Source organism: Rhinopithecus roxellana, chromosome 8 (genome assembly GCF_007565055.1).
Source record: "Rhinopithecus roxellana isolate Shanxi Qingling chromosome 8, ASM756505v1, whole genome shotgun sequence".
Lineage (NCBI taxonomy): Eukaryota > Metazoa > Chordata > Mammalia > Primates > Cercopithecidae > Rhinopithecus > Rhinopithecus roxellana.
In genome coordinates, this window is record NC_044556.1 from 51,220,815 (window position 1) to 51,235,650 (window position 14,836).

Sequence of the window (14,836 nt, forward strand, 5' to 3'; positions counted from 1 at the left end):
CAGGCTCTAAGCATGACACGCTCAATACGTCCCATATGTTTCTTATATGCCCTCGGGCCCCTGTCAATCATCTGGGTCATGATCTCCTCAACATCCATAATGCTCATATCCCTTTTTTTTGTTGTTGTTATCAAAAGGTGAACTCTTTTTAGAATTGGAGCCGGGTGAGCAAAAATACCAAATTAAAAAACGTCCTGACAATGTACCACAATTTAGCATTAGTAATGTTAAAATGTCAGCTTGTGACTGGGAAAATAAAATGGAGGCAGGGGAAGAAATATTAAGGGAGAAGAGTAAACATTGGAATAAAGAGCAGGAAGCAATAAAACTCCTTTTAGCTTCCCCAGTCTTCCTGCTAACACCAGAAGTGGAGTACTTGCTCAAGATGCCCCTCCCACTTATGGCCTCAGTCAAATACAGGTATGGGAAAAATACCCTCAACCACTTCAATAAAGGTAGAGATAAACCCAAAGAAACCCCTACCCAACTTTAAACAATATCCTCCATGACAGGAAGCCATAGACGGAATTGCCCCTATCATACAAGATTATCTGAAAAAAAAAAAAGGCTCATTATTCCCTGCATAGGCCCCTGCAACAGCCATTGGATGTTTTCCTGTAAAACATCCAAGCGGGAGAGGATAAAGATTTGTGCATGACTTGAGGGCAATTAACAATATTGTAATACCCAGGCACTCAGTAGTCCCCAAACCACATACCCTTCTATCAGCAGTAGCCACTACCAGCCAGTATTTCTCAGCTGTGGATTTCTGCGGTGCCTTTTTTTTTTTTTTTTTTTTTTTTTTTTAGTATTCCTGCAGATCCAGACAGCCAGCATTTGTTTGCCTTTACTTGGAAAACATGGCAATATATGTGGACTACAATGCCCCAAGTGTATACAGAAAGTCCCACTTACTTTTCCCAAATATTAAAAGCTGATTAAGAGGATTTAATTTTTCCCCAGGGCTCAACCTTCACCCAGTACATGGAGGACCTTCTCCTTTGTTCAGGCATACTATCTTCCTCCCAGGAAGATAGTCTGTATTTACTCAAACAGCCACCAAAGGACACAAAGTGTCCAAAGACAAATTTCAGCTATGCTTACCACACATTAAGTATTTGGGGCATATTATCTCAGTCAAAGGACTGAGTATTAACCCTGACAGAGTGAGAGGAATTTTAGCTTTTCCAATGCCCATCACTATGAAGCAACTTAGAGGATTTTTGGGCCTGCCAACCTGTTGTAGAAACTGGATACCAAGTTTCTCCCTTATGGTTCAACCTCTGTATGCATACCTGAAAAATGAACAACCTGATCCCATCATGTGGACTTCAGAGGGACAATCAGCTGTACAACAAATAAAGGAAATTCTAACTAATGCCCCAGCATTAGGATACCCCAAATATTGCCTTTCTCCCTTTTCGTACACGAAACTGGAAGTACTGCATGCAGGATACTGATCCCAGAAACATGGTGATCATCAGAGACCTATAGGCTATTATAGCCAACAGCTGGACCCTGTGGCTTAAGGGCTGCCTCCTGTGTGAGAGCAATGGCAGCCATGGCCCTTCTGTACAACTCTGTTGAAGAAATAATTATGGGTTCCCCCATTACCATTTTTGTGCCACATTCTCTTAAGACCCTTCTCAACTCTCATCATACTCAACATCTGTCAACTGGTTAGCCTCTTATGAAATTTTGCTTTTATCATTTCCCAATATTACTATTTCCCGCTGTAATAATCCGAATGCAGCCACTCCCTTGACAGGCCCTTCCAATAAACCCCTCATGACTATGTTCTGATGATTGACCAACTTCTCACCCCCAGAACAGACCTATAAGAGACCCCACTGGATACTACTGAGATAGAATCATATACAGATGGGTGTTATTTAAGAGGAGAGGAAGGAAATTTTAGAGGAGGTTATGCTGTGGTTTCCGTAGCAGAGGTAATTGAAGCCAGTCTTCTTCCCCAAGCCAGATCAGCTCAAGTGGCCGAATTGATTTCCCTGATCCAAGCTTGTCAATTGGCAAAAGACAAGGCTGCAAACATTTACACTGACAGCCACTATGCTTTTGGGGTTGCTCATGACTTTGGGATGCTATGGAAAGAGAGAGGATATTGAACCTCCTCAGGAAAACTCATAAAATAATGGACACCAATTATGAGAGCTGTTAGAAGCTATTTTAAAACCCAAACGTTTGGCAATTATAAAAATCCCAGGTCACTCAAAATTAGACACCACAGAAAGTCAGGTAACCAACTGGCTGACACTACAGCTAAATGAGCAGCATCCAAGCCACCAGCCCCAATACAAGAAATGGCCATAAAACCCCAAAACACTTAGAAACATGTTGAAAGAAACCCAGAGCATAGCTCCTACAAAAGAGAAATCTACTTGGAAACAGGCAGGGGAACACTTGTCTCCCAAAACTGAAATATGATGTGGACCTCATAATAAATCCACTATTCTAATTGGATGTCAGGTGCCCCTTATGGAATATGTTCATAATCTAAGCCATTGGAATCCAGATAAAATAATACCCTGATGTAAACAATATTACTGGAAACCATCCTTCACAGTGGCACAAAAAGTTTACTCTTTATGTTATTTGTCCCAAATATAACCCACGAAAGCCCCTCCATGGGGCCCAGGGTGATTTTTCCTTTCTGATTGGACCTCTTGACGTATGGCACCTTGATTTTATCCAGCCGCCATCACCTCAAGGTTACAGGTATGTTTTAGTAATAGTCTGCATGTTTTCCCATTGGGTTGAATCTTTTCCCTGCAGGCAAGCAACAGCCATGGCAGTTGGAAAAATCCTACTAGAAAAAAGTATCCCACTGTGGGGAGTCCCTGGTGAACTTCACAATGACAGGGGAACTCACTTTACTGGCCGGGTTATTCAAAGTATTTGTAAAATTTGGCCCATATTTCAACATTTCCATTGTGTCTACCATCCCCAATCCTCAGGCCTGGTGGAAAGGACCAATGGAATAATTAAAACCCAATCGGCTAAGTTCACAGAGGCATTTTTCCTTCCCTGGTCCAAAGCACTCCCCCTAGTACTGCTTATACTCTGATCAACCCCTTTTGGAAAACATCAATTGTCCCCTTATGAAATTATAGTGGGAAGGCCCATGTGTACAGGAACAAACATAATGAATCCAACTTTTCTCAAGGGAGATATATTGCAATATTGTGAGGGATTTTTTTTTATCCACCTTAAAAGAACCCAAGATTTGGTAAGGAATTCCTTTCACAATGCACTCCCTGAGGATAAGGTGCCTGGTCACAATCTGCAACTCAGAAATTTTGTCTATTGGAAAAGACATCTAATAAAGAATTTCCTTCAACCCTGATGGAAGGGCCCATACCAGGTACGATTGACTAATCCATGTGCCACAAAATTAGAGCGTATAGACTCTTGGATTCACATCACTCACTTTAAAAGGCACAATCTCCTGAGCGGACTGTAACTTCCTCCAAAGACCTTCACCTCCAGTTCACTAAACATTGACCTTCAACCCAAAATTAGAAGCAGATGACAGCTATTGTGGACTGCTTAAACCCAAGATACAGGACCAGGCCTGTATACAAAGAAATGTCTATGTTCGTTGTACAATAACCATTACAATGATTGTTCTAGATATACTGGCAACTACTGTCTTATGCAGAATAGGGCACTTGCTTTTGTCTAATTTAACTAACATCTGTTAGTAACTAAAATGAATTTCACAACCTTGCTATTATTAATTATATATCCCTACATCTTCTTGCCACTGATGCCCATGAAACAAACCTATTTCTACAATAGGCTCAGGATTATGCAGACAGATTACAAAAGGACACCTGCTGGATATGTGGGCTCGTGCCTCTCTCCAGTGGCTCTGGCCTGCCATGATGAGTATCCCCCTTCCAAGGTCAGGACTAGATACAATACCAAAAATGTATTGCATCACAGAAACAGTCTGGTATTCTTAGTGCTGCCATAACAAAATACAATATATATATAGTTGGCCCATTAAAAACACTCTTAAGAGCAAGGGACATAGGAAAAATTTTTCAATGGAAAAGACCAGCTCATTCGTTCTCACTTTAGCATCTCCCCAACTAAAAGAGAAGGTGGTAACCATGCCTCAAACAATGACCCATTTTCAGAATGGAATAATACAAATTTAGGATGGATTTATATGGCTCACCCATTCTTTGGCCAACTTAGCAAAACAGTATGAGAGATATGGGGTGGATACCTGGAGAACATTGAGACCACATTATCATATTATAAGACACTGACTGGCATGCCAACAATTGGGTGCAGCAACCAGATATTTATTGGCTAGCTCCAAATGGGACATATTGGCTATGTGGCACTAACTTATGGCCATCGTTACCTCCAAGGTGGTTGGGATGATGTTCCCGAGGTTATGCTTGGGCACAAGGACAAGTAATTCAGACCCTGCCAAAACCAGCAAACCTTTTTCGTTTACACTCTCACTGGATATGTTCAGTATTCCAATGGCATCATCATTTAGCTTCAATCTTTATACCACAGATAGGTACTGAAGATGTTATATGGCATATAGAGGTCCTTTATGAATTACACCCAAAAGGCCCTGACTGATAGCCAGCCTCATGTGTATCCCCTTGCTAAACAATGAAGTTATGCTTACGAGGAAAGCTGTGCTGCAAAATCATATGACTTTAGATACTCATGACAGCACAAGAGGGGACCTGTGTCATCATAAAAGCTAAATGTTGTGTGTATATTCCAGGTGAATCAAAGAACATAATGCAACATATGACTGATATGAAAACCCAGATAACCAACCTGTCAGATCCAAAACCCTCACTAATCGATTGGTTGAGTGGTTGGCTTGGATCCTGGGGAACATGGTGGTAGAAACTATTGTTTATAATAGTAATAATAGTAATAATTTGTGCTCTATCCTGTTTTTGCTTACAATGTTGTTGTGGTATGTGCTTACATATAAGTCAACATGCAACTAAAAGGCCTAGAGAATTGCTCTAATTGAGGAGGCAGTTATATATCCTGACCCAGCTTCCAGGTTTGCTTTCCTTTTGTTGCTAAAAATCTGGCCTATGTCCCTATATATTTTATTTTTTCTCTTTCTCTCTCTTTCTGGTTTCCTCTCATGTTCCCTTCTACCCCACACCTCTATTTTTTAAAAAATTTTTTTATCTTCATGGGACAAGACTTCCCAGGAATAAACCTTCCTAGCAAGGTGAGACATAACCTCCTAGGAACGAGCCTTCCTAGTGACATGCGACCTGAACTTCTAGGAATAAACCATCCTAGCCACAAGAAACCAGCAAAAAAAAAAAAAAAAGAAAAGAAAAAAGAAAAATAGAAAGAAAAAGCAACCAGAGGCCAGGAACGCATGTCTTTCAAAATACAATACTTCGAAAGAGTTTAGAGAAAAAAAGAGAGAAAATGTGAAAAAAAATTAAATTATGGGACCCCAAACTCATTTAGCCAAAGGGAAAAATCAAGCTGGGAACTGGGTAATGCAAACCTGCCTCCCCCTTTTGGTGCCTAAATAAGATGGCTACAAGATAAAAAGCTACACGTCTCCCCCATATTTTGCCCGCAAGGAATTTCCTAGTGAGCTGTTAAAACTTCACCACAGCAATGCAAATTGATAGCTTATCACTACAGGTGCAGTCACCCCTGACACGAATACCTATCTGATTGTTCCTCTACCCCATTTTGTCTGCGTTATTTTATGTACAATGCAGATTCCCTGCATTTTCTCTCTGCCCCTACTGTTTATGTCATCTTATGTAAACAATGCAGATTCGCTGAGCCAGACAAAGGCATGAATGCCTATTTTTTTCCTGCTATCCCCTTACATAAAAACTGTGTGCTTCTCAGTATCCCTCTCTTTTCCCCCTTTGAATTGGAGCCCTCAAAATCATCTTTGGAGAAAGGAATAGGCCTGTCTCCTGGGCACATCTTCAAATAAATCTCTTAAAATGATTGAGACTTGTCATTTTCCTCAATTGACAGGCTTCTGATGAGTATTAAATGAGATAATATATGTCATATGTAGGTCATTTCATACATGCCTAAAACACAGTAGAGCTTATTCAGTATTCATCTGCCCTTTCTGTACCTCCCACTACTCTGCCCACCCCACAACCCTGGTTTCATGCTACTCTTGTAAGTTGGAGACGGTGATAGTTGCAAATGAAAGGAAAAGGATGAAAGTATGTATTAACAGAAACCATGCCTCTCTCCAGGTTAAGCATTAAAACATTTATTGCTCTTTACATTGAACTGTGTGAAGTAATAGGAGATGAAAGAGAAAAGAAATGCTTTCTCATTTAAGAGGGGAAATGGAGCTCTATTAGTCAAAAGAGAACCTCAAGTTAAAAGTGACCACAATCGTTCAGAATCAGCCACTGAGATTGGGTAACAGCAAATTATATTGTCTGTCCTTTGCTATACGATTAGGACAGAAAGCTTCTGGTTGGGCCAGTGACTGTGCAGATTTTGATGACACAACGAAGACAATAAGTTGGGCATTGTGTGAAAGGGAGGCAGCAGGACCTGGGCTTGTGCCCTTGTCACCTTCTGTATGAAGCCAGGAGGGTGGAGCTTGATGACATCTCCTAACAATACCCACAGGCACATCTCTGTCATCCTTAAATCACTGAGTCTTGGACTTCAGGGTCTCCTTGTGCCGGTCCACAAGGGAACCAACCCACTCCATGGTTTTCTGCTTGGCTTCCTCCCAGCTGTAGAGTGGCTTATATGCCAGATCTCGCTGAGCCTTCTTGTAAGAGAAGGTGAACACGCTATTTGACAATGTCACTGTGTGGCGGTTGAAGGGCGGTTGATAGGAGTAAACTGGGCTGAGTAGGAAGCTCACTGCTTCCAGCAGGAAGCCAATCCAGTACATCAGGGATAAAGGAAGGCTCCATCTGGAATCAAGGCAGAGGCCAAACTCTTTGCTCAGGAGGTAATTAAGGTTATCATAGCTTTGGTGAGGCGTGTCATCTGAGATGTAATAGAACTGTCCTTGGACACTTGGGGCCTTCTTGGGGTCCCGCAGGGCCCTCAAGGCCAGAATGTGAGCCCAGGCCACGTTGCCAACATAGACTGGGTTGACTGTGGAGAACTTGCCAACACTTGACAGGATCCCATTGTTGTTCAGGGCCTCATTTATACTGGCAGAAAGGAATGGGCCTCCTTCCCCATAGATATACATGGGTCTTAAGGCACAAGTGTACAAAGTATCACCATTTTTCAGAGTCCACCCATTAGCTGCCAGCACAGCCTTCTCAGCAAGCTTTTTGCTGTATGGGTATGGAGCGGGCCATGTGTTTTCCAGAGGCTCTTCTTCATGGCCGTTCTGGATGATTTCCTTGTAGGAGTTGGGCCCGGCTACCTCTAGGGTACTGGTGTAGATGAAGACTGGCACACTAGCTTGGACACAGGCCTCCAACAGGAGCTGGGTACCTGCCCACGAAGAGCATGATGTCAGTGTCAGGAAATATCCCAAAGAAGCTGCAACCACGTACACAGATCCATGTGCCCCACTCCCCACTCCCAAGTGCAGTGGTTATAACAGACTCAGGGTGTATTCTTCTGTGGCTCTGACTGAGATTGGGTCATGATACAGCCATAGGAAAAACACAAAAATAAAAAGAAACTGACATTTGGTTTCTAGAAAGCAAGAATTTCTAAACTTTCGGGTTTGATGGACCTATGTTTGTGTGGTGTGTGTGTGTGTGTGTGTATATATATACACTTTAATTTTGGAAAAGGACCTAGGGTAATCACTTTATATTTTGCCAAGTAAGGATACTGAAAAAGTATGAGTTGTCATCAATACAATTAAAGACAGACCATTTAAAATCTAAAAAATCTGAGAATATGAACAGTCCCAGTCAGTCCTTAGGCAAGAAAGGACAGTGAAAGAATTTGCATTACACACACAAATTCACAGTTGAATATAGGCAAGATACATTCTTAGATATACATAGAATTGCTGGTATTTTTCTCATTTTGCAATGGATTAATAAAACTTTGTTACAAAGACCATCTCTGGAGTCATTGAGCAAACAGTGGGTTGTGGGGAGATGCTGGAAACCCACACTCTTTTTCCTGATTGTGTGTTCCTTGGGAAAGCAGCTTCTAATTCTGGCGCCGACTCTGTTTACCCAGTTATATAAAGTGGGGGTGATAAACTTTCCTTTAAACCCTGCCCTGGCGTTTCCTGTGGAGCCTGGTGGAGAACTGCAGAGAGGAGTGTGGCCTCTGCTGATAACACCTGCACTGGGAGGACCTGTCAGCATGCCCTGAGCTGTGTGGAAGCAAAGTTCATGGAGGTATCTGGAGTGCCTTCCCTTGAAGAAGGAAGGGATTTCCTAGGCTAATGATCATTTTTTATTTACTTATTTTTGTATTCTTAGCCATTTTTAAAGTCTCTCTGCAATTTGAGTTTCTGGAGAGACAGCCTCATGAAATGGCCATCATTGTGAAGCATTTTCTAAGTCTGGGAGTGATAATGGTTTTAAGAAACAGATGCCTCTAACACTTCCCCTGTCATTTGTTATCCCCTGTTTTTGGGAGCTGTGGAAAGTCAACATTAAAACAAAAAACTGTTTACTCTTAGCACACTCCTCGAACTGTAGTGGTACTTAGGGGTATGGCTATGTAGAAACTGGTAAGGGTTTTTTTTTTTAGGTAGTGCTAGAGACTCAAAAGCAATTAGTTGCTTTATAAGAGTTTGAGTAGACTGAATGTGGAGGGCCAGGCCAGCGGTGGGGTGCTGTGGTTTGAAGAGACTGGGCTGTGGGAGTCAGAGGGTGAGACTACATGGCAGTCTCCTTAAAAAAAAGTGGATCAAATGAGGGTGCACTTTGGGAACCTGGCTAGAAATGGCTCTGTAATAGTAGGCCCTGTGGTGAGCTGAAGAGATTGTATTCTGGACACTGGAAACTCTTATTGTTAAGAAAATATTGTGGGAAGGCATGTGCTGGATAATTGTGTCCTGACAGGCCTCTGTGAACCAGCTTCACTAGTTCTCTCGAGAGGACTTCTTCTTTGAGTTGGGCAGGAGGGCTCTGAATGTTCTCATCAGCCTACACACAAGGTTCAAAATGATGACTATGGTGGCACCTGGAAGGTCTGATACTGGCCCGGAGAGCCAAGGAGTAGCTGGATATCTTGAGTTTGAAGTTGGAGTTTAGTTGACTTTTGATTGGGGCCACAGTAGAAAGAGCTTCCACAGCCTTTGGAGTCACACAAGAGTGAGTTTAAAGTCTAACGCTCCTACTTACTTACTTAACTGTGGGGCCTTGGAAAAGTTACTTGCTGTCTCTCAGCCCTAGTTTTCTCATCTAAAAAACTGAGGATACCAGCCTGGAACTCCCCAGTCAGTAGTGACCAGCAAAGGCACTTGGCCCAGAGCTCAGCAGGTGTTCAATGGAATGACTTCTCTTCCCTTTCTTGTCCTTCTTTCTGAAACTCATTTAACCAACTTGCTTTATCTCCTCCCCAGGCTACCGTACCTTTCACATTGACATTCATGATGGACTGTCTGTGAGTGACACCAAAGACATCAATGATACAGGCGGTGTGGATGACGACCGAGACGTCCTGGCAGGCTCTCTTCAGGAATGGCTCATCCAGAATGTCTCCTTCCAGTACAGTCAGCTTGGTCTTGTTCTGGAGCTCTGTGTGAACACAGGTCAGGTCATTGGAAAGCTTTCAGGATCTGGTTGGGAAGTTTTCTGATAAAGGTGATGTTACATAGGTGTTCCAGGACGGTGAGAGCGGGGTGTTAGAGTGGAGGGTGTACATTCCATAAAAGGAACAAGCAAACAAAAGCACAGAAATCAGCATGTGTAGCAGTTTATTGGGAAAGAGCAAACATCTTTTTCTACCCCATCTTATTCCAGAAAAGTAATGTGAGAAGTGAACTGTCACATGTCCCTGGAATATAAGCATTGCTAGGGTCATGGGAGACTCACCAAATTTTTATGGAGAATAGAGTGATTGTGGAGAGTTGGGTATAAGAGGGAAAGTTTGAATTTAATTCTGTAGGTAATGAGGAATCATGTATAGAATTATGATTTTGGGTCTCCAGCACCATGTCAAAGAAAAACCCTTATTTTTGTTGGAATCAGTAGAGAAACAGGCTGGGCACAGTGGCTCATGCCTGTAATTCCAGCTCTTTGGGACTCTGAGGTGGTGAATCACTTGATTTCTGGAGGTGGAGGTAAGGCTGCAAAACATGGCAAAACTCTGTCTTTACTAAAATTACAAAAATTAGCCCGGCATGATGGCAGATGCCTATGGTCCCTGCTAATCACAACCCTGAAGCGGGAGGATGGATGGAGTCCGGGGGGCAGAGGTTGCAGTGAATTGAGATTATGCCACTGTACATTAGCCTCGGTGGCAGAGAAAGACTCTGTCTCAAAATACTCTTACTACTAATAATACAAGAGAAACAGACGCAGAGTAGTGGCATAGGAAATTTACCTTGGCTTGAGGATATAAAACGGACTGGTATAGGGGATAGGAGAAATCCAGGTGATCAAGAGACTAATCAGAATGTCTGTGCCAAAGCTTAGACGAGGGCTGGAGGCAGGGTCCAGCAGTGGAAGCAGAGGAGGGGAGAGATACACCAGGTTTGAATTTCAGACCTTACCTTGAAGTAGGTCCTGGTACCTACTGGATCTGGGCTGAGAGGAAAAGGAGACAAAATCACCCCTATGGTTTCCTGCTTGGGCAGTTGGGAGGAGAGTGGAGCCATTACTCAGGAATTGCAGATGGGCTTAAATGATGAATTTCATTGAGAAATTTTTATCAGATATCATAAAAAGCAGATAGCAATGCGGAAAATGAGTTAGCCACTGATGAACTAACATCTCAGTTGTCTAGTGTCTAGCCAAGGGCAGCAGATATAACATCCATATCTTCAGGCTCCTCTGAAATCCACAGGCAGTAACGCTGCCAGTAAAGCTGTCACCTAGAATTAGCCCCAAAATGAACACCATGCTACATGGAGCTCAGATAAATACTCTATACTCATTTGTGCTTTATGATCTGCATACAGCCCACAGCTTGCTTCTTTCGTTTTACAGCTATCTCGTGAGGTAGCTATTCTCAGTCCTACTTTATTGGTGAGGAAACTTAGGCTCAGAGAGGTTAAGGGAAAGATCTAAAGTCAGTTTTCTAGTGAAGGCTCAAATCTGCCCATGCCACCTGCCATTTTTGGACCCTGTACACCAGGTGCAGGACTAGCTGTTTAGAATCAACTTTTCTGAGAGAGTAAGAATAAGCCAGTTTAACTGAAATTGCCAACAAAGGCCAAAGAACAGTGACAACAAAATTCGGAATGAAAAATTAAAGGCTGGAGAAATTCCTTCCTGGGGTACAGGCGGGACCATTTGCTCTCCTGATGCTTCTGCCTTGTTTTGTCTACTCCTAGCCCCTTCCCACTGTCAGGCAACTCCAAGAAGGCCCTGCAATGGTGGAGTCAGGGAAGAGGCTGCTGGGAAGGAGGTGGATGTGAGCCCGAGAGCGGAATTTTCTCTGGTTGTATTTCCACCTCTACCTTTTCTACTCCCTTTCTCTGCTTCTCCTTTACTGCCGACTTTAGACAGACTAGCTCAAAGGAATTACCATCTCAAAGCGGAAGAAGTCCAAAGCTGATAGAAAATGACTCTTCCCCAGTGAGTTCCCAGGGATCTAGAGAGACCAGAAAAGGGAACTTTTTTGATGGAGCCATAGCTCCCTCCTTCTCCAAGGCACTGTGGACTTGGCAAGTGTTTTATGTAGACTAAATGCAGTTGCTTTTGTGGTGTGTGTTGGGCTGGAGGGAGGCTCAGAGAAGCTGCTAGATAAACTACTGCTTAAGGGCACCGACGCTGCACTAGACTGCCTGGGTTCAAATCCAGCCTCGCCATAATCTAACTGTGGGACCTTGGACAAGTTGGTTAACTTCTCTGTGCCTGTCTCCTCACCTGTAAAAAAGGAGGATAATAATATTACCGATCTCATAGGGTTGTTATGAGGAGTAATGAGCCTGCACATACAAAACCTTTAGCACAGTGCCTGGGCACAGAAAGAACACTGAAAAGATTCTCTGTTTTTATCTTCATACAGACCTCTGCCCATCTATTATATCCCCCGCATTTTCACCATAGGAAAACTGTTCCTCTAGGCTGAGCATTGCTTTTTCCTGGTATCAGATGTTAGATTGCAAATATTGCTGAGACATAAGGAGTACAAACATTTAATATTTGTCATTTGTTAATATTTGTTTTTCAAAGACACCATTAGAACAGAGAGTGAGGCCGGGTGCGGTGGCTCAAGCCTGTAATCCCAGCACTTTGGGAGGCCGAGACGGGCAGATCACGAGGTCAGGAGATCGAGACCATCCTGGCTAACACGGTGAAACCCCGTCTCTACTAAAAAAATACAAAAAATTAGCCGGGTGAGGTGGCGGGTGCCTGTAGTCCCAGCTACTCAGGAGGCTGAGGCAGGAGAATGGCGCGAACCCGGGAGGCGGAGCTTGCAGTGAGCTGAGATCCGGCCACTGCACTCCAGCCTGGGCGACAGAGCAAGACTCCATCTCAAAAAAAAAAAAAAAAAAAAAAAGAACAGAAAGTGGAGGAAATTGGACATTTGAAGAGGTCAGAGAAGAGTGAAAGAAGAATAGAGTGTCAAGGGCAGCTTCTGTGTGAACAGGGAAGGACCTTCTAGGCAGCCAGAACCTGCATGAAGACACATAGTTCACCCAGTCACCTGGATAGATGATTAGAGTGGGGGTGTTAAAGTGGAGGGTGTACATTCCATAAAAGGAACAAGTAAACAAAAGCACAGAAATCAGAATGTGTAGCAGTTTACTGGGAAAGAGCACACATCTGGGAGGAGGACAGAGAATTGGTTTGGGGCACACAGAGAGGCAAAGGGAGAGACTGAAAACCTACTTTGCCAAGGATTAGCCCCAGGGTCAAGTGATGAAGCCTCTGGAATGAAGCTCTGGTCTGAGCTCTGCTACACATTAATCAGCTGTTTTTGGCAAGTTACTTTATGTTTCCAGAACTTGATGGGCTCATTGTCTAGTTGGAGGTGACCCCTTTTCTACCTTCCTCACAGGATTATTTGCACAAAGAGTTACTACAGCAAAATCTGCAGTCAATTTCTTTGGGATATTGAGCAACAGAGACAAATGGTTTTTTAAAAAAGGCTATGTATGAGAAATATAAATGAGGCATGCTGGCCTCATACTGCGTTTTACTCTGTCTCTGCTCTGTGCTATGCACCTGTGCACGCTTTCTTTCTCTCTCTCTCACTGATGATCTCTCTCACTCTCGCTCTCTCTCTCTTGCTGATGCTCTCTCTCTCACACTATCTTTCTCATTCATTCTCTTTCTCATTCTCTGTCTCTGACTTGCTTTCCCCCTCATTTTCTTTCTCTCTTTGACACACACATACACTTACACACACACCTGTACCTTCACTTCCTTTTATTTTGCCTTCACTAAAGATGCTAAAGAAGTTATAAAATGAAACAAAGCCTGGGGTAGTCTAGAGAGGCAGGGACCCACTGGTGAGGTCTCCACTGTAATGGTGTCCTTTGTGAATGTTGCACAGCAATCGCCAAGACAAAAAGCTTCAGAACATAAGAGTTGTAGACAAGAAAGAGAACTCATGTGTGATTTTCTAGAAGAGAAGAAAAGGGGCCTTGAGGCTGACATGGCTGCCTCTCAAGTTCTAGGTCAGGGCCAGAATCCAGTCTCTGGACACCCCATCCAGTATCTTTTACACTATACCATTTTATACTGTTTCCTTTCTGATGACTTTAGATGTGTGATTGGCTTTCATTTGGCTACAACTTTCCGTAACTTGCTAGACAAGGTCAACCTCCCCACACCCATGCGGAGTTTAAGATGGAGCCACAGACCCATGACTCAAGTTTACTTACTGGAAAATTCCTCCCTCAGCTCTGGTCTGAAGGCTTTGTCCAAGACCCTGATCTCCTTCAGCTCCTTCTCCTCCACCAAGAGGTGGACAATCCTCTGACCCAGAAACCCTCCTGCTCCTGTCACAAGGCAGCTCCAGCACGTCATGGCCAATCCAAAGTAGCAGGAATCACTCGCCAGGAAACAGAAGATGCTGGAGAGCAGATCTGATTCTAGTGTGACCCAGAAGAGGGCTAAAAACAGAGGTAAAATGGTTATACACTCATGCAGATGCCTTATTTTCCTCCACCCCATTTTTTACAAAAATTCCATGACCCCACTACTGCCAGGAGTAGTTGAAAGAAAAGGAAAAAGCTCTAACCGTAAGTTAGATTGTTAAAACCTGGACAGAGGAGTTGGAGTCCTCATTGCCTCATCCCTGGAGGAAGGACTGGAGCTTTATGCTCTGTGGCTTCTGGCTCAGCCCTTGTCACCTTGAACTCCTGCCACATACTCATTGCTCCCTCCTCCTCCAGGATCCCTTTTCTCAGAATAATAGTGACCTTTAGGTTATATCTCTAATTCTTCCCAGGAACAGGAAGAGAAATCCAATCTTAAGGCCACAGTGTGATAAAGAGTCTTGGGTTTAGCCTTAACAGAACACTGGTTAGTTGATACCAGCTGTCTGGGATCCGCAATCTGTGAACTTAAACCAAACTGGGAGAAGTCTCCAAGGGCAACGTAATTGTCCTTGTGCAGTAATTCCACCTGGGGGGAAATCTATTTTAGCCCATTATCGCCTCTCTCAAAATGTCGTTTGAAATGTTGCTGCTGTTTTGCAAAGTTTAGAAATTTACAATGGTGACAGCTCCAATCACTAAGTTTTA

At 43.2% G+C, this 14,836-nt stretch overlaps 1 protein-coding gene across 1 annotated transcript; it reads right to left on the reverse strand.

Annotated features, from left to right (window-relative positions):
* Nucleotides 1-6,257: 6,257 nt before the first annotated feature.
* LOC104654599 (3 beta-hydroxysteroid dehydrogenase/Delta 5-->4-isomerase type 1) lies at nt 6,258-14,414 on the reverse strand. The gene is made up of 4 exons (XM_010353811.2): nt 14,332-14,414; nt 13,973-14,203; nt 9,546-9,710; nt 6,258-7,488 (listed from the first exon to the last, which is right to left on the reverse strand). Exons 2-4 carry the CDS (start codon nt 14,115-14,117, stop codon nt 6,677-6,679), a joined length of 1,122 nt encoding a protein of 373 aa, XP_010352113.2. The 5' UTR covers nt 14,118-14,203; nt 14,332-14,414; the 3' UTR covers nt 6,258-6,676.
* Between the last annotated feature and the right edge of the window lie 422 nt (nt 14,415-14,836).